General features: G+C 35.8%; 2 protein-coding genes across 4 annotated transcripts in view; both read left to right on the top strand.

Annotated features, from left to right (window-relative positions):
* lpcat3 (lysophosphatidylcholine acyltransferase 3) overlaps positions 1-12,455 on the top strand; it is a 61,210-nt gene extending 48,755 nt beyond the window's left edge. For 2 of the 3 annotated variants that reach the window (XM_061914863.1, XM_061914860.1), the window contains 2 exons: positions 9,635-9,760; positions 10,935-12,455. In XM_061914863.1, coding sequence (XP_061770847.1) covers positions 9,635-9,754 — 120 coding nt within the window. In that variant the 3' untranslated portion in view covers positions 9,755-9,760; positions 10,935-12,455. The remainder of the gene's footprint in view (positions 1-9,634; positions 9,761-10,934) is intronic. The other variant, XM_061914861.1, reaches the window with a different exon arrangement.
* Positions 12,456-12,718: 263 nt separating this feature from the next.
* clstn3 (calsyntenin 3) overlaps positions 12,719-20,999 on the top strand; it is an 80,048-nt gene continuing 71,767 nt past the window's right edge. The window contains exons 1-2 of the mRNA XM_061914859.1: positions 12,719-12,967; positions 13,465-13,531. Of these exons, the coding sequence (XP_061770843.1) occupies positions 13,465-13,531 (67 nt within the window). The 5' untranslated portion in view covers positions 12,719-12,967. The remainder of the gene's footprint in view (positions 12,968-13,464; positions 13,532-20,999) is intronic.

Genomic DNA, 20,999 nt, shown 5'->3' with positions numbered 1-20,999 from the left:
TAGACGCTAAGTGTTCATTTAACTGTTCCGCAACAATTTTTTCGAGGATTTTTGAAATAAATGGAAGGTGAGACACCGGTCGGTGGTTTACCATGAGGTCAGGATCGAGGTTAGGTCTTTTAAGGAGAGGATGAATAACAGCTTTTTTGAATGCTAGGGGAACAGTGCCCGAGGAGAGTGATAAGTTTATAATATTTAGCACTGATGGACCTAATAATACAAAGAGCTCCTTGATCAGTTTCCCAGGAAGAGGGTCAAGTAAACATGTTGTTTGTTTTATTCCATTTACACGTTGTAACAATTCCTCTAATGTTATTTCCTCAAAACGAGAGAAACTATTTTGGAGGGCAATATTCGCCGTATATACAGTCGTATCTGTGTTAATAGAACCCCGTTGTAGCTGGGACGCATTGTCTTTAATCTCCTTTCTAATGACTTCAATTTTCTTACTAAAGAATTGCATAAAGTCATCAGCTGAGTGGGTGGAGCTACTGGAAGGAGTCCCTTGTTGGGTTAGCGATGCTACCGTACTAAACAAAAATTTGGGATCGTTTTTATTACGGTGGATGAGATTTTAGTAATATTTAGCTTTAGCTAAGGTAAGCATGCGTTTATAAGTTATTAAACCATCACTCCATGCTTGATGGTGCACCTCAAGTTTAGTCGTGCGCCATAGCGTCTAACAATCTATGTGAAACCTTTCAATCCGGTTTCAGCCCAAATCACTCTACGGAGACTGCCCTCGCAAAAATGACTAATGATCTATTGCTAACGATGGATTCTGATGCGTCATCTATGTTGCTGCTCCTCGATCTTAGCGCTGCTTTCGATACCATCGATCATAATATTTTATTAGAACGTATCAAAACACGAATTGGTATGTCAGACTTAGCCCTGTCTTGGTTTAACTCTTATCTTACTGATAGGATGCAGTGCATCTCCCATAACAATGTGACCTCGGACTTAGACACACTTTATTGATCCACAAGGGAAATTGTTACATACAGCACTTTTTGGCTACCGCTACCTTTATGAAATCCCAAAAATACATACTTCCTTATTACTTAGACAAACTTCATTGATCCACAAGGGAAATTGTTACTTACAGCACTTTTTGGCTACCGCTACAGTTAAGAAGTGCTAATTCCTCTTCTGAAACTTTTGTAATATTTTATTCTGCAATTTAAAAGAAATATCTGAGGTCCCAAAATAGTGTATTGGTCAAAATCTAGCCTTGATGCTAAAAGTCCGTTTAAACATCTGGTTAGTAAAACCCTACTGTTTACACACCATAGTGTGTATCTCTAGCTTGGGGTTAGCACATGACATAGCAGCTTCCGCCATTAAGTGTCTGCGAATAGGTAAATGTGATGTATAATGTTAAGTGCTCTGGGTATCACTTCAGGTATAGTAAAGCAGTGGTTCTCAACCTTTTTTCAGCGATGTACCCCCTAATCAGAGCAAAGCATTTTTGGTTGAAAGAAAAGAGATAAATAAATAAAATACAGCACTATGTCATCAGTTTCTGATTTATTAAATTGTATAACAGTGTAAAAATATTGCTCATTTGTAGTGGTCTTGAACTATTAGGAAAAAAATATATAAAAATAACTAAAAACTTGTTGAAAAATAAACAAGTGATTCAATTAGAAATAAAGAGAGCCCTCTTTGGGGATTGTAATAGAGATCCATCTGGATTCATCAACTTAATTCCAAACCTTTCTTTACAAAAAAATAAATCTTTAACATCAATATTTATGGAACATGTCCTCGAAAAAATTAGCTGTCAACACTGAATATTGCATTGTTGCATTTCTTTTCACAGTTTATGAACTTACATTCATATTTTGTTGAAGTATTATTCAATAAATATATTTATAAAGGATTTTTGAATTGTTGCTATTTTTTGAATATTTTTTAAAATCTCACGTACCCCTTGGTATACCTTCAAGTACCCCCAGGGGTACGTGTACCCCCATTTGAGAACCACTGTATTAAAGTGTTCTATGCATACAGACCATTTACCATTCACTTCAATGCTAATGAGCTATGTTAGGTGTGTACTTCAACCCCTTTTTACATTTACACTGTAACTCTGCACTTGTCCAACGTAATAGATACCATATATCACATACGACAAGGTAACATTAAAGAGTAAATAAGAGGACACAAATGTTTGCAACAGTAATGTAAAGCTGCATTACTCACTTTAGCTAAGGAACGACAAAACGATAAATCAACAGTATTTTTCGACCATTAGTAGGGGGTTTTCTAGGGTCGCCATGGCACCAACAGACATGCAACTTTCTCATTTATTTGGAAAATGTTGTTATACCAATACTACATACAGCAGTACCTCACATGAGCATAAATGGTTCTATGACCGAGTTCTTAATGCAAAACACTTGCATCTTAAGTCAACGTCGCTCATTGAAATTTATAGGTGCTTGAAAAAGCACAATTTAAAAATCTAATATGCCTTTTTTTAAATAAACTCTTTGATCAGAAATATTGCAATACAGTAAAATGTACTACTAATAAGTACAACAGGTTTATGAAGTAATATTATAGTAGTTTACAGTATTTCAACAATTTCATTGATAACTGTCTGCTGTTTAAATACTATTTTAGCCAGGCTTTTATTTTGAAGCCAGGAGTGTGTGATTTGTTTGAGAAGGTGTCTTCAATCAATCAATCAATGTTTATTTATTTCACCCTAAATCACAAGGTGTCTCAAAGGGCTGCACAAGCCACAACGACACCTGCGGTTCAGCGCCCACATAAGGGCAAGGGAAAAACTCACAACCCAGTGGGACGTCGATGAGAATGACTATGACATGAGAATTGACATGTTTTAACAGACCTGAATGTTTGCAATAATACAGTGCCTCTTCAATCAATCAATGTTTATTTATAAAGGCCTAAATCACCAGCGTCTCAAAGGGCTGCACAAACCACAACGACATACTCTGTAGAGCCCACATAAGGGCAAGGAAAACTCACCCCAGTGGGACGTCGGTGGAAGTGACAATGATGACTATGAGAAACTTTGGAGAGGACCGCATATGTGGGCAATCCCCTCCCCTCTAAGGGTCCTTCTTGCCTTCCAACTTTTATTCCTGCTTAGCTTTTATGCTATCTTAATAAACCAGTCACAGTAACAATTTACTTTTTATGTTATCAATGCACCCTAATTGTAATCCAAACACAAAAGTGAAGCTCCTCCTACCTCTTTGACAGCGGAAAATAGTCTCTTCTTGTAAGGAGAACTACTTGCCATGACTTTGCACCTGATATTTCATTAATATACCATTTTATTTGGCTATTTCTCCTCCCTATTTTCCCGCTAGAGACTAATCAGTAACTAGTCAACGCAGCCACATTTTCCCAGGCAATGGAACAGCTGGAGGGTCAAAATGGACACATCCGTGTTAATCACCCGTCCAAAAAATGTGTGCCTTTTTAAAGGAAGTTATGGTTAACACGTTATCGCGTTAACTTTTGACAGCTCTAATTTTACCATTCTTCTCTGGCGTTACCGACTCATTCTGCTTCAGTATGGTAAAGACTAGCAGTGATACGGTCAAATTGTTTCGCCAACTTGGCGAGATGTCTGTTATGTTTTTGATGATGTATTTCTTTAATTCAATGACTTATCTCCTTTTTCTCAATGCTGTCCTTCACACTCACTTTCTTTATTCCAATCGTGTGAAAAACAGTGATGTTAATCTGTAACTATTAGCTAATGCTAGCAGGTAAGACCAGGGTTCACTGTGGCATTTGCTCAAATGTTTACATGCAACTTGAGCATAACAAATAACCAAAACACAGCTCTTATCCCAAAACAGGGATAAGGGATCATATTATTTATTTTTTCCTACTTTTAAATCATTCCTTGTGGTTTACAGAACATGTTGATGGTGTTTTTTAGTCAAAATTTTGCATGGATTTTTTTTTACAGACCATCTTGAAGCCGCTTTCTGACCACCTCTTGAGGATGCGCTGTTTCGTAGGTGGTCTTATGGTCTTATTTAGAGGCCCCCACTTCAACTGCGTCTTCTCCCCGTCAGTCGTGTTGTAGTTTTTAGCGCTTGTACCGACCGATATAGGTTAGAGCAGGGGTCACCAACCTTTTTGAAACCAAGAGCTACTTCTTGGGTACTGATTAATGCGAAGGGCTACCAGTTTGATTACACACTTAAATAAATTGCCAGAAATAGCCAATTTGCTCAATTTACCTTTTAACTCTGTTATTATTAATAATTAATGATATATATCTTTGTGAAAACACTGATCATCTTAATGATTTCTCACAATAAAAATATATATTTTGATGACATGTTCTAAATAGGTTAAAATCCAATTTGCACTTTGTTAGAATAAATAACAAATTGGACCAAGCTATATTTCTAGATTTTCCAGAACAAAAATTTTAAAAGAAATTCAAAAGACTTTGAAATAAGATTTAAATTTCATTCTACAGATTTTCTAGATTTGCCAGAATATTTTTTTGAATTTTAATCATAACAAGTTTGAAGAAATATTTCACAAATATTCTTCGTCGAAAAAACAGAAGCTAAAATGAAGAATTAAATTAAATTGTATTTATTATTCTTTACAATAAAAATAAAAAAAATACCAAAACATTGATTTAAATTGTCAGGAAAGAAGAGGAAGAAATTTAAAAGATAAAAAGGTATGTTTATTATTATTATTATTATTATTATTATGTGTTTAAAAATCTTAAAATCATTTTTAAGGTTGTATTTTTTTCTCAAATTGTCTTTCTGAAAGTTACGAGAGTAAAAAAAAGAATTTATTTAAACAAGTGAATTCCTAGTCTTTCAAATATTTTCTTGGATTTTCAAATTCTATTTGAGTTTTGTCTCTCTTAGAATTAAAAATGTCGAGCAAAGCGAGACCAGCTTGCTAGTAAATAAATACAATTTAAAAATTACAGGCAGCTCACTGGTAAGTGCTGCTATTTGAGCAATTTTTAGAACAGGCCAGCGGGCGACTCATCTGGTCCTTACGGGCGACCTGGTGCCCGCGGGCACCGCTTTGGTGACCCCTGGGTTAGACCTATACGCTACTTTCAATCAGGCAAGAGCGGAGGATGCGTAGGCAAGTGTGAGCCAGTCTGCCTCACAACAAGAGGATAGAGAAAAAGAAGGAGCTTATTGACTACATCGTTAAACTACAATGGCGAACTTGCGCAAAGATCTATCTGCAAATGGCTCATTTGAAGGAAGTATGAAGCAAAGTAAGATTGTTTTATAAATGTCTCTGCCATGCCTCCATGGTTTGATTTCAAATTTTCAGGTTTTTATGCAGATCCCAAATACAAATAATCAGTTACGGTAGTAAGAAAAGTTATTTTTTTCATAATAGGTGCCCTTTAGGTTGTGGAATCACTGTACTGTATTAATGATTTTGAAACTTTTGTGTGTCACAATTGGTGCTGGCGTTCGATGAGCTGCTATCCCACTCTCTTTCATGTCCCCATGTAAACTATGTCCCTCTAATACACACAAAGAAAGGGTCTTGTTGTTTTACAAAGCCTGTTATTTCACCCACTAGTTCAATATAGAAGTGGTTCTCAAATAGGGGTACGTGTTACACTGGGGGTACTTGAAGGTATGCCAAGGGGTACATGAGATTTTTTTTTTAAATATTCTGAAAATATCAACAATTCAAAAATCCTTTATAAATATATTTATTGAATAATACTTCAACAAAATATGAATGTAAGTTCATAAAGTGTGAAAATAAATGCAACAATGCAATATTCAGTGTTGACAGCTAGATTTTTTGTGGACATGTTCCATAAATATTGATGTTAAAGATTTCTCTTTTTGTGAAGAAATGTTTAGAATGAAGTTGATGAATCCAGATGGATCTCTACTACAATCCCCAAAGAGGGCACTTTAAGTTGATGATTACTTCTATGTGGAGAAATCTTTATTTATAATTGTCTATTTTTCAAAAAGTTTTTAGTTATTTTTAGATCTTTTTTTCCAAATAGTTCAAGAAAGACCACTACAAATGAGCAATATTTTGCACTGTTATACAATTTAATAAATCAGAAACTGATGACATAGTGCTGTATTTTACTTCTTTATTTCTTTTTTTTCAACCAAAAATGCTTTGCTCTGATTAGGGGGTACTTGAATTAAAAACATGTTCACAGGGGGTACATCACTGAAAAAAGGTTTAGAACTGCTCCATTATAACAACCAACCACCATAATATTGTTTTCAAATCCTTTCTTTTTCAAATATCTCCTTTTTGTATATCCACATGCATGTGTGGGAGTCAGCAAAGATTGACAGCCTGCGCGCCAGTCATCTTATTCCACCTAAATTTTAACTGGGACAAATATCGACATATATTTGTTAAATCTGCTCTCCTAAACCGCTGTTGGTAATATATGGTAGCTTTTTTTTTTTCATTGTCATTTTGCCAGTGACGTACAGCAGTTTTAAGATATGTAACGCTGTAAAATAAGGAACTAAAGGCATAGCAGTAGAACAGATGGTATCTGTTGAAAAAAAATAAATGGACATTATGTTAGGTGATAGTGATCATTAGCAAGTGGGAGTCTTGGCACTGAGGTTTAAAGGTGGAAAATGAAGAGTTGCCATGGTAATCGGAGCCAGGTGATGAAGATGACACCAGGGGCCTCATTTATAAAGCTCGGGTATGTTTAAAACCGGGTCGAAAAGGTGCGTACGTTTTGTTTTCGACGCTTTACCAAGCAACCTATCAAAACACAATCTGACGTAAGCGAGTGTGCACAAGTCTGCAAGCTTTGTTCCTCGTGTACGCATTTCTTAAAGACATGGCAGACAAATATGTTAAGTGGTGAGTGAATGTTAGGAATAGTTTTGATCCTCCATACACTGGAAGCAAATACATGTTTATCAATAAAGAAAAACATCAATGTCTTACAATTAATTACAAATTATTTGCTTTGTTTTTAAATGTGTAATTTGTCGTTGCATTAACTGTTATGTCGCTGCTATTTTACATTACAGTGATGGAAATAATTTGTCAATCAGACGTAAGCGCCTATATTGTATGTGCATGTCAACATATATTAAATTGATAGTCATGGTAACATTAAAGGAACACCATTATACATGAGTATGTAGCACCATGACAAAAAGATACATTAAAAACAACACCGCTCTTAGGTATTTGATCATGTCATCATCATGACAATATTTTAAAGTAGTTATGTATTTCAGTGGTTCTCAAATAGGGGTACGCGTACCCCTGGGGGTACTTGAAGGTATGCCAAGGGGTACGTGAGATTTTTTTTTCATATTCTAAAAATAGCAACAATTCAAAAATCCTTTACAAATATATTTATTTAATAATACTTTAACAAAATAGGAATGTGAAAAGAAATGCAACAATGCAATATTCAGTGTTGACAGCTAGATTTTTTGTGGACATGTTCCATAAATATTGATGTTAAATATTTCTTTTTTTGTGCAGAAAAGGTTTAGAATGAAGTTGATGATCCAGGTGGATCTCTATTACAATCCCCAAAGAGGGCACTTTAAGTTGATGATTACTTCTATGTGTAGACATCTTTATTTATACTTAAATCACTTGTTTATTTTTCAACAAGTTTTTAGTTATTTTTATATCTTTTTTTCCAAATAGTTCAAGAAAGAGTACTACAAATGGACAATATTTTGCACTGTTATACAATTTAATAAATCAGAAACTGTTGACATAGTGCTGTATTTTACTTCTTTATTTCTTTTTTTCAACCAAAAATGCTTTGCTCTGATTAGGGGGTACTTGAATTAAAACAAAAATGTCCACAGGGGGTACATCACTGAAAAAAGGTTGAGAACCACTGATGTATTTGATTGTTAAACATCCTGTCATAAATAAATAATGATATCTATTGGAATGTACAAGTTATGATGCAGACCCAATATGCAGTGCTCCATCTTTTACAGTTTGTCAAGTGCAGTATGTCATCATTACCAAAATGTGTTTTTCTAACTCTGGCTTCTATTTGTGTGGCAATTGACAGGGCCCTGCATGTAAAGGATTCAACTTACAGAAAATGTGTTCCTAATAATGATAATTATAATATCCCTAATATTTGCATGGTGTTAACGTCAAAATTACATGAAATGTTTTTGAAATGTTTAATTCATCTGTGGTGTAACGTCATGCATTTTTCTATTTTGATGACACCTATGTCTTGCAATTACTTTGTTAAACAAACAGGTTTTTACTCCACTTCTTTTAGTCTGAAATGTTGCATCAATTGGATAACAATATTAAAAACATCCTCACTTTTTTTGTCTTGCCACATTGTGCCCAATTCCGGTTCCTCTTGCTCTTAGTTTTGAATGCCTATGAATGCAGTTGTTTTTTTAAAATCAGGGGTCACTTTTAACACCCCACATTGTGAGCATTTTTAGTGCACGCTTTCTGCCAAAATATTCCTCTCTGCTCTGCTCTCTTGTGCCGATGCCTGGAATTTTCAGTGTTATTCCTTCTCGTTTCATGCTCTTCCACTTGCACTAAGGTTTATAAATTCCTTGTTTATTTGTCCGCAACATTTTACAACATTGTCCCTCTAAACACGCCAATAAGCTTGTTAAAAATTGAATATTAAAATGTTAATGTGCCAGATTATTGCCAAAGGCTCATTCTTCATGCTATTTTTTTTGTTGCAGTTTTTATGTGCCACACGTAGAAAGCCAGTCCATGAAAATAATGCATTCATTAAACCGGTACCTGGTGGAAAAAAGGATGGGGAACCACTTAACCAATGTTGGTCCGTGAGCGCCTCCTAGAGGGCCGCCTTAAAGCATGTTTCTCAGCTATGATCCGTATGGGCCTGAGCAGTACTCAGTTGTAATACACTTTTCCACCACTTGTGGCAATAATGACATTCAATCTCAAACAGAAGAAGTCTGGAGCCAAATTCATAGAGCAGTTTCCATCCATCCATCCATTTTCTACTGCTTATTCCCTTTCGGGGTCGCGGGGGGCGCTGGCACCTATCTCAGTTTCATAAGCGCAAAAACTATGACTAAAGTAGTGAAACTACATTTTCATGAGCACTCATTTTATTGACATTAGTTAATCCATTTTTAGTTTTAGTTTGGCATAGTAAATGTATTTGTCAGTTATTTATAAGTCCTTTTGTAAGCAGTATATTTGTTTCATATTTATTTTTCCAATCAGCCTGACTTAAGCCTAAGGTTTATGTGTTAAACAAATATTAATCTTTGTGATAAACACATAGTTTCATATCATTTGACAAGGTTGTAAACTGTAAGTAGGTTAAATATAATTATAGAATATGATTAAAATCAAGAGTAAGATTATTAATTCCGTGTTAATATTTGAGTGGGCCTCGGGCCCCTCTGTAGTTGGAAAAGTTGGGTCGTGAGGTCAAAGAACCCCTAGACCACAAGAAAGTGTGTTAAATGTATAGTTCCCTTTGTAAAAAAAAAAAAAAAAATACGTTAGCAAAGGTGTTTAAGCGAAAATACGAGCCTCTCTCTAGTTATTACCTCCATCTTCCTCTTTGCACTCTACAATCAACATATAACCTTTGTAATGATGATTTTGTGTTGTTTGTGTCTCCCAGGTGTACACATCAGTCTACTTCTGCGGTCACGTTTTCCTCCTCGTAGTCTTTTTAGTCCTGCCATACTTGCGAAAGGCACTGGTGCCCAACAGGGAACGCAGCCAGGACAAGCAGGATTAAAGTCGGGTACCAGCAGACACACACAATGTAAAGCAGGGGTCACCAACCTTTCTGAAACCAACACCTACTTCTTGGGTACTGATTAATGCGAAGGGCTACCAGTTTGATACACACTTGAATAAATTGCCAGAAATAGCCAATTTGCTCAATTTACCTTTAACTCTGTTATTATTGATAATTAATGATATTTATATTTGTGGAAACACTGAACATCTTAATGATTTCTCACAATAAATATAAACTATGAAACATAGTTTATCTTCAATTTCGACTCTTTAAAATTCAACCTAAAAAAAGAAGAGAAGAAAAACTAGCGATTTCAAATCTTTTTGAAAAAATTTTAAAAGGAATTTATGGAACATCATTAGTAATTTTTCCTGATTAAGATCAATTTTAAAATTTTGATGACATGTTTTAAATAGGTTCAAATCCAATCTGCACTTTGTTGGAATATATAACAAATTGGACCAAGCTATATTTCTAACAAAGACAAATCATTATTTCTTCTAGATTTTCCAGAACAAACATTTTAGAATAAATTCAAAAGACTTAGAAATAAGATTTCAATTTGATTCAACAGGTTTTGTAGATTTGCCAGAATATTTTTTTTGAATTTTAATCATACGTTTGAAGAAATATTTCTCAAATATTCTTTGTCAAAAAAACAGAAGCTAAAATGAAGAATTAAATTAAAATGTATTCATTATTCTTTACAATAAAGAAAATAAATTTACATGAACATTGATTTCAATTGTCAGGAAAGAAGAGGAAGGAATTTAAAAAGTAAAAAAGGTATATGTTTAAAAATCCTAAAATCTATTTTTTTTCTCTAAAATTGTCTTTCTGAAAGTTATGAGAAGCAAAGTAAAAAAAAAATTATTTAAACAAGTGAAGACCAAGTCTTTAAAATATTTTCTTGGATTTTCAAATTCTATTTGAGTTTTGTCTCTCTTAGAATTAAAAATGTCGAGCAAAGCGAAACCAGCTTGCTAGTAAATAAATCACATTTAAAAAATAGAGGCAGCTCACTGGTAAGTGCTGCTATTTTTAGAACAGGCCAGCGGGCGACTCATCTGGTCCTTACGGGCGCCGTGTTGGTGACCCCTGCTGTAAAGCATCTTCCCTGCAATGCCAATGATTTGTTTGAATATTTGTAAGTGTCTCTGTGCTTCTTTTGCAGGTCGGTCCAAGGCTTAATGTCCACAGAAGGGAACCGTGGCAAAAAGGAGCAGAATGGAAAATATTTTAGGCCTTTAGTATAAATAATATATAAATATATGTTCATGTGAAAATAAATATATATATTTTTGTGTTTTTTTTAAAAAGAATAATAATGAGGGTGTTTTATAATCATTTTTGGAGAAATGCTTACAGGAAAATGACCATTGTGCCACATGGGCTAATTGAGTGCACGTCAGCGGGCAATTTCCTGTTTGTTTTTATTTTCCAAGACACGAAGTTTGCACTCAGCAGGTTCACAGCCGGTCGTTGGTACCATTTGTTTTTTTTCCTCGTTCTGATTTCTATCCATCTCCAAATTGTGTTTAGCAGCAGTATCTCTTCATTGTGAGGTGTTAATGCACTTTTGGAATGTAACGTAACAGCACACTGCTCGCATTGGAAACAACTCAATTATTAGGTGGGGGTTAGGATTTCATTTGTGAAGACGGCTAATACATAAAAAGACACAACACCTGACTCAACATGGCCTTGTGTACATGAATGTTTTTACTGTTTGTTCTGCTTGTGATTTGTTTTATGATAGAAAAAAAAAAAGACTATTTGATAGATTTTTCCAATTTTTGTCGTTTTGATTGAGAAATACTACTTGTTGCAATGCTGTCCACCTTCTCTCATCCTGGATTGTTATTTTGGTTTATCGCTGCCAATTTCTGTGTCGTTTTTTTTCTGAAATGTACAGATAGTCACTACTGCGTGTTATTTAAGAACAGAACTGTAAGTACTTTTTGAAGTGTCCTAATTTTTCCCACATTACTTTAACTGTGGCGCCACCTATGCGTTGTGGTTAAAATGACTTTGTTAGACATGCTAACATACGTGTTATATCCTCAAATCTTTATTATTGAACAAATAATGAATGACTTCTGGTCAATTTGTTGCTAAGTTATGTCATTGCAGAGATGGTTTCTTTTTTTTTTTTTTTTTTGCCAATTCTGCTCAAATTTTGCGCACACATGCTTATCGGTACCCTTTGTACCAAATTTGTCAGCTTTCCAATGGAACAGCCTGTAGTTTTTTGTTTCTTTGTCAAGCATGCATATCTGTGTGAGAAATTTCAAGTCATTCTGACTTATGGGGTCAAGTAACAGCGCCACCGTGTGGTGTATTTGCCAAAAAACACAGTACGGGTGCATTTCCAAGCAACTTTCTAACAATTTGTGTGTGCACAAAGGAGTTAAAAATAAAGTGATGTGGAAAAACGAGGGCACTCATAAAGCAACAAAAAGAGAAGCTTTAGCCGTCCTTCACCTCATCTCACTTTCCAAGAATGCCTGTAGCAAATGTCATGGTGATTATGATTTTGACAAAATGGTGACTATGATTTTTTTTTTTTTTGCCTTACCAAATGGACAAATATCTTCAAAAAAAAAGTGGGATGGACCCATGGGGGAATGTGATTAAAAAAAAAAAAAAAAACATTTTCTAATGTTGATTAATAAAACAAGTGCTGCATTTCAAATTGCCTTGGACTACAGCTCCTATGACGTCATGTTGCAGTTTAACGTGTGTGTTGAGGGAATTGGTATAAATTGACTTTTTTTTTTTTTTTTTTTTTTTTTAATTGTATTGAGATGAAATTATTTTAAGTTAAAAAAAAGGGGGGGGGTGGTCCGGTGCACCAGGCTGGCACCGAGCTGATTTGGGAGGATGTAGCCGGAGAAGGACGCAGTGTGGGCGGGTTGAGGCACGCCGATCGAAGGAGGGAGGGAGGGAGGGGGGGGGGGGGGGGAGTACACCAGCGTAACACACTCACTCCATCTCTCCTCTCCTGCACAGACAAGCAAACAAGGACACCGCTCCCGTCGTCATTTGCCAGCCTTCTCTTCTCCTGTGTGTGTGTCATTTCTTCCCATCTCCATCTTCTGCCTACCGGGAGTTTGAGGTCCTGCGTAGCCGAGGCAGGCGTGTGAGAGGCGGCTGCTGTGGGCTATACGCCGCGATAGGAGCATCATCCCTGCAGCCTTCAACACGGTAATGCCTCAGCTTCTTCCATCAGCATCAGCATCATGCTTGCTGCGACATTCATTTCCAACAGTTGTGTCGCCAGCAATGCGTGCATGGAGTCGTGTCGCATTGCAAGTGTGCACACATGATGGTGGCCTTCTTTTATGTTGGGAGGCTGCAGCATATTGTTAAAGAAAAATGTTGCTGGACCCCCTCCCATATGCCCTTCATCCTTATACTTGCCAAACATTCTTCCCCCAGGTGTCATTTTCCAGCCACAAAGCTGACAAACCACAATTAAAAGCCAGGAAAACACCCACTTATACGCACACATTTTGCTAAATGAATCATTTATTGGTTGTGTATGCCATCAATGTGCACTTTTTTTTTTTTTTTTGCTTGTGCATGTTTTATTTCAGTTAACCTTGTCTCTTCTAATCAGTTGTTGATGCATGTCCCTTCTACCCACCCCACCCCAAATCCAACCCTGTGCCCCCATCTCCTCCTCTCCTTTCCTCCCTCAGATGGACAGAATGACATTTCTCTCCTTCCTCTTCCTTTGCTTGACTTCGGTTGCCAGTGGCAACAAAGGTCAGTTCCTCGTCCAATTATTGACTTGTTTGATGTTGGTGCTGTGTTGCTCTCTTTTTGCACTTTACAGTTTCCCTGGTCATACATTGGACACAGCATTAGATGTGCTGTACCTGCACGGCTTACAATTTGAGAATCAATAGTTGGCTTTTTGTGGCCACATTTTGGTCTAAAATTAAGGGCTGATATCTAGTTATTGAACATGCAAGCAGAATACATCGACATCTGTTAGCAATTGTTGCACTTAATTACTATAGGAAATTATATATATATATATATGTATATATATGGATGTATGTATATATATATATGTGCATATATACATATATATGTGTATATATATGGCGTGGCGCAGTGGTAGAGTGGCCGCGGGCAACCCAAGGGTCCCTGGTTCAATCCCCACCTAGTACCAACCTCGTCACGTCCGTTGTGTCCTGAGCAAGACACTTCACCCTTGCTCCTGATGGGTGCTGGTTGGCGCCTTGCATGGCAGCTCCCTCCATCAGTGTGTGAATGTGTGTGTGAATGTGGAAGTAGTGTCAAAACGCTTTGAGTACCTTGAAGGTAGAAAAGCGCTATACAAGTACAACCCATTTATCATTTATATATATATAAAATGTGTATATATATAATGTGTATATACCTGCGATAAGGTGGTAACTTGTCAAGGGTGTACACCGCCTTCTGCCCGAATGCAGGTGAGAGCTGAGAATGCAGCGACCCAAATGAAACAAGCGGTAGATGGATGTGTGTTTGTGTGTGTGTGTGTGTGTGTGTGTGTGTGTGTGTGTGTGTGTATATATATATACATACATATATATATAAGAACTGTGAATCTTTGGGTTTCCCACGATTTGCTTCAATATCGATTCTTGGGGTTCACGATTCTATAATATATCGATTTTTTTCAATTCGATTCGATTCTGGATTCAAAAAACATATTTTTCCGATTCAAAAGGATTCTGTATTCATTCAATACATAGATTTCAGCAGGATCTACCCCAGTCTGCTGACATGCTAGCAGAGTAGTAGATTTAAAAAAAAAAAAAAAAGCTTTTATAATTGTAAAGGACAATGTTTTATCAACTGATTGCAATAATGTAAATTTGTTTTAACTATTAAAGGAACCAAAAATATGACTTATTTTATCTTTGTGAAAACATTGGACACAGTGTGTTGTCCAGCTTATGAGATGCCATGCAAGTGTAAGCCACTGTGACACTATTGTTCTTTTTTATTATTTTTATAAATGTCTAATGATAATGTCAATGAAGGATTTTTAATCACTGCTATGCTGAAATTATAACTAATATTGATACTGTTGTTGATAATATTCATTTTTGTTTCACTACTTTTGGTTTGTTCTGTGTGGTGTTTGTGTCTTCTCTCAATTGCTCTGTTTATTGCAGTTCTGAGTGTTGCTGGGTCAGGTTTGGTTTTGGAATTTTATTGCATTGTTATGGTATTGCTGTGTAGTGGTTTGGTGGATTGATAAAAAAAAAATTAAAAAATTGATTTTTTAAAAATGAGAATCGATTCTGAATCTCACAACGTAAACGATTTGATTCGTTTTCGAATCGATTTTTTCCCATATATATATACATATATATATATATATGTATATATGTATATATATACAACCCTATATAGTTACACACACCTATATATATATATATATATATATATACACACACACACACACAGGATATCCCCAGCCATCCATCTTCTGCCGTTTGGGGTCACGGGGGGTCGCTGGAGCTTATTTCAGTTGCATTCGGGCGGAAGGCAGGGTACACCCTGGACAAGTCGCCACCTAATCGCAGGTATATATATATATATATATATATATATATATATATATATATATATATATATATATATATATATATATATAGTGGGGCAAAAAAGTATTTAGTCAGCCAGCGATTGTGCAAGTTCTCCCACTTCAAATGATGACAGAGGTCTGTAATTTTCATCATAGGTACACTTCAACTGTGAGAGACAGAATGTGGAAAAAAAAATCCAGGAATTTTAAAGAATTTATTTGTAAATGATGGTGGAAAATAAGAATTGGGTCATCCATTTAAAGCTCTCACTGATGGAAGGAGGTTTTGGATCAATCGTCCTGTCCCCTTAGCAGAAAAACAGCCCCAAAGCATGATGTTTCCACCCCCATGCTTCACAGTAGGTGTGGTGTTCTTGGGATGCAACTCAGTATTCTTCTTCCTCCAAACACCACCAGATGAGTTTATACCAAAAAGTTCTATTTTGGTTTCATCTGACCACATGACATTCTCCCAATCCTCTGCTGTATCATCCATGTATCCATTTTGCTATAAACTCAACTCCTTGTGTTTGGAGGAAGAAGAATACTGAGTTGCTTTGGGGCTGTTTTTCTGGACGATTGATCCGTGTTAAGGAAAGAATGAATGGGGCCATGTATCCTGAGATTTTGAGCCAAAACCTCCTTCCATCAGTGAGAGCTTTGAATGGTTGACCAAATACTTATTTTCCACCATAATTTAAAATACATTATGTAAAATTCCTGCAATGGGAATTCTGTCTCTCACAGTTGAAGTGTACCTATGATGAAAATGACAGACCTCTGTCATCATTTGAAGTGGGAGAACTTGCACAATCGCTGGCTGACTAAATACTTTTTTGCCCCACTGTATATGTTTACATAATTTTAAATTAAATTGGCTATTGACTATATTAAGTACTTTTAATAAAGCCACTAGTCATTCTGATATTTTTATTTAAATAAACAAAAGAGATGTATTTATGATATACAGTCAGTTTTCAAGATATTAGGACTCGACAGCTGTTACAGTCGTGCCTAAAACAAACTGGCAAGCAAATTTTGCAAAAGAAAATCCTTCCATGTGCGTGTTGTGACTCTTATTTCCTTCCTCTAGCATCTGATTTATTATCCTACTGATTTCAAGTCAGCGTTGTAAATATCACGTAAGAGGAGGGGTTGGAGAGATGTTGGGGAAAGATGAGGAGGGATGCGGCGTCAGGGAAGGATGGGGGGATGGAGAGGCGGCAGAGAAGGAGCAGCAGCAGCAGTCATGGTTGAAAAGACGCAGCAGACGAGGAAGGAGGAGGAAGGGTGAATGTGGTCTGAGAGATCAGGTGGTGTCAGGAAGACGCGTTGGCCAATGGTGGCAGGCGTGTTGTGGCGAGATAGAGTGACAGAGGCAGGAGGAGTGCCAAGGGAGACAGAGAGATGGAATGCCTCTCAATCTGTAATCCTGAATGTAATCCACAAGCCTGATGCTCAGATTAATACTACATGGAGGCGAGGGAGGGAGGGGAGTCAGTCGAGGGCGGGAGATAAATGATTTAAAAAAAAAAGACTGTGGAAATAGAGAATAGGGACGTGTATAATGGTTATATTCTTATTTTCTCAGACCTTTGTTTGATTTCTAACAACGTCTGAAATGTTTTTAATATCCGCCAACATTTCTGTAAACATGACTGTTTTGTGTTAATGATAAAAAATATGCAAAATTCATAATATTTGCATCATAATTCCTCAAAATGAATGAATGAGAACAGGGGTCACCAACGTGATGACCAGATGAGTCGCCCTCTGGCCTGTTCTAAAAGTAGCTCAAATAGCAGCACTTACCAGTGAGCTGCCTCTATTTTTTTTATTTACTAGCAAGTTGGTCTCGCTTTGCTCCACATTTTTAATTCTAAGAGAGACAAAACTCAAATAGAATTTGAAAATCCAAGAAAATATTTTAAAGACTTGGTCTTCACTTGTTTAAATAAATTCATTTATTTTTTTACTTTGCTTCTTATAACTTTCAGAAAGACAATTTTAGAGAAAAAATACAACCTTAAAAATGATTTTAGGATTTTTAAACACATATACCTTTTTACCTTTTAAATTCCTTCCTTTTCCTGACAATTTAAATCAATGTTCAAGTAAATTAATTTTTTTCATTGTAAAGAATAATAAAAAAAATTGAATTTAATTCTTCATTTTAGTTTCTGTTTTTTCGAAGAAGAATATTTGTGAAACATTTCTTCAAACTTATGATTAAAATTCAAAAAAATTATTCCGGCAAATCTAGAAAATCTTTATTATCAAATTTAAATCTTATTTCAAAGTCTTTGGAATTTCTTTTAAAATTCTTGTTCTGGAAAATGTAGAAGAAATAATGATTTGTCTTTGTTAGAAATATAGCTTGGTCCAATTTTTTAAATATTCTAACAAAGTGCAGATTGGATTTTAACCTATTTAAAACATGTCATCAAAATTCTAAAATTAATCTTAATCAGGAAAAATGACTAATGATGTTCCATGAATTCTTTTTTTAATTTTTTCAAAAAGATTCAAATTAGCTAGTTTTTCTCTTCTTTTTTTTGGTTAAAATTTGAATTTTAAAAAGAGTCGAAATTCAAGATAAACTATGTTTTAAAATTTTATTTTCATTTTTTTCCTGTTTTCTCCTCTTTTAAACCATTCAATTAAGGGTTTTTTTCATCTTTTATTCTCTACAAAAAACCTTCCGTAAAAGCAAAAAAAATGTACGACGGAACGACAGACAGAAATACCCATTTTTTTAATATATATAGATTTATTTATTAAAGGTAAATTGAGCAAATTGGTTATTTCTGGCAATTTATTGAAGTGTGTATCAAACTGGTAGCCCTTGGCATTAATCAGTACCCAAGAAGTAGCTCTTGGTTTCAAAAAGGTGGGTAACCCCTGAATAAGGCCCTACTAAATGATGTGACCTTAGAAAGTACTAGACAGTAGTACCTTGATTTACCAACTTAATTGGTTCTGTGATGGAGCTCTTAACTTAAAACACTTGTATCTCAAATCAACATCTCCCAATGAAATGAATTGAAATCCATTTGATTGATGCTTGCACAATTTTAACATGTAACATGCCTTTTAATAAGAAAAACAAACTTTTAGATCATAAATATTGTGTAAAACAATACAATAACATGTACTTTAAACAACATCAGTAGTTTTATGAAGTACTTGTATGACAATGCAGAAAATTTACCATGGGCTTCTACGGTATCTCTTTACAGCTGCTTCTCTGTCAAACACACCATCAGCAGCTTTTTCATATTTACTTGGATAAATGTCCACCGTTCACATATTATTTTAACATTATTTGCTGGTGTTGGACTGATTCTGCTTTATTATGGTATAGACTGGCTTGCATTGCTGAGTTGACTACATGCTCGTCATGTTTTATATGATTTCTTTCTTAAATTCAATGAATATCATCCACTTCTTCTCAGTGCGGTCCTTTACACTCACTAATGCTAGCGAGTTAGACCTGTTTTGGCCAGATCTTACAGGGTGCACTGGGACATTTGCTATGCCAACTAACGCCGGGGATGCTTGTAACTCCAATTCTCGCTTACAACTAAAGCATAACAATTAGGTCCTCTCCAAGGTTTCTCATAGTCATCATTGTCCCTGGCGTCCCACTGGGTGTGAGTTTTCCTTGCCCTTATGTGGGTTCTTCCGAGAATGTCGTAGTCGTAGTGGTTTTTACAGTCCTTTGAGACATTTGTGATTTAGGGCTATATAAATAAACATTGATTGATTGATTGATTGATTGATTAAAACACTTTCAAGTTTAGGTATTAGGTCTGGCCCCACTATGGACTGGACTCTCACTATTGTGTTAGATCCACTATGGACTGGACTTTCACAATATTATGTTCGACCCTCTCGCGCGTCAATCCAATCCAATACGCTTTATTTGTATATAGCGGGGGTCGGCATGCGGCTCTTTAGCGCCGCCCTAGTGGCTCTCTGGAGCTTTTTCAAAAATGTATGAAAAATGAAAAAAGATGAAGGGAAAAAATATATTTTTTGTTTTAATATGGTTTCTGTAGGAGGACAAACATGACACAAACCTCGCTAATTGTTATAAAGCACACTGTTTGTATTAAACATGCTTCACTGATTCGAGTATTTGACGAGCGCCGTTTTGTCCTACTAATTTTGACGGTCTTTGAACTCACCGTGGTTTGTTTTACATGGACAACTTTCTCCGACTTTCTAGGACGTGTTTTATGCCACTTCTTTTTCTGTCTCATTTTGTCAACCAAACTTTAAATGCTGTGCATGAATGCACAAAGGTGAGTTTTGTTGATATTTTTGACATGTGTGGAATGCTAGTCGGGCATATTTGGTCAGTGCATGACTGCAAGCTAATCAATGCTAACATGCTATTTAGGTTAACTATATGTAAATATTGCATCATTATGCCTCATTTGTAGCTATATTGGAGCTCATGTAGTTTCCTTTAAGTCCTCTTAATTCACTCCATATCTCATGACACACTATCTGTATGTAATATGGCTTTTAAATTTGTTTTGCGGCTCCAGACAGATTTGTTTTTGTATTTTTGGTCCAATATGGCTCTTTCAACATTTTTGGGTTGCCGACCCCTGGCACATTTAAACAACATAAATGCTTCCAAAGTGCTGCACAACAATATTCAAAAATCCTTAGCTCCACCAATGACTGAATGCAAAATTAAACCATTATAAAAATAATAATACAAAATAAATATGATTAAAAACGGTTTTAAAGGGTAAAACCAATCCAAACAAATAAAAATCTAAGTAAAATAAATAAAATCCGCAGTCCTCTCCAAAGTTTCTCATAGACATTCCACTGGGTTGGGAGTTTTTCCTTGCCCTTATGTGGGCTCTGAACCGAGGATGTTGTTGTGGCTTTTGCAGCCCTTTAAGACACTTGTGATTTAAGGCTATATAAATAATAATTGAACATTGAAGGCATCACTATATTTGATTTTTGACTACTGACATCCGTTTAGTCTCACATGTTGTCATTCTGCACACCAAATATAAGACGAGCTCTTTTAAAAAAAAAAAAATGGTGACATTTATGAATGTGCAAGGGAGTGACCGGGAAAAAAAAGCACTGACTCACTTTGTATGTATAAATCTATAGTCCTCGGAAATAAGACCATCGGTCCTTTTTCTAACCGAAATACGTCTCATATTTGCCTCAATACGGTATTAAGCCCTTAATCCAGTCTTGTCTTTAAAGCTGTCTTGCCATCTTCCTCACAGATAAGATGGCGTGACAGCTTTTTTTGTGCAGCCTCTGATTTTCTAACTTGCGAAAGGAGCTGCAGGTCAATAGACGAAGAAAAAAAAAATGGAGACAGTGTGACTTTGCTGCAGTGTGTTGAACAATTCTTCCTTCTTGCTCATTAACTTGGCCTTTTGATCCACCAGCACTGAACATCCAGCGCTGGCATGAATAATTAATTGGCAATTAAAGGTTAAATTCACAGAAAAAACCTTGGGCGCTTGAGTTGGAAATCATGTGTAGCTGATTGATGGCCAGTCGATAAATGATGTAAGGGTTAATAAAAAGGGGGAAAATTGTCAGACTTGGTCTTGGTTTGTTTTCCCGAGGTGCAAAGCGAATGGAGTGGAA

Source organism: Nerophis ophidion, linkage group LG11 (assembly GCF_033978795.1).
Source record: "Nerophis ophidion isolate RoL-2023_Sa linkage group LG11, RoL_Noph_v1.0, whole genome shotgun sequence".
Taxonomy (NCBI): domain Eukaryota; kingdom Metazoa; phylum Chordata; class Actinopteri; order Syngnathiformes; family Syngnathidae; genus Nerophis; species Nerophis ophidion.
The sequence above is the reverse complement of the archived record's forward strand: the minus strand, read 5'-3'. Positions and strand labels throughout refer to the sequence as shown.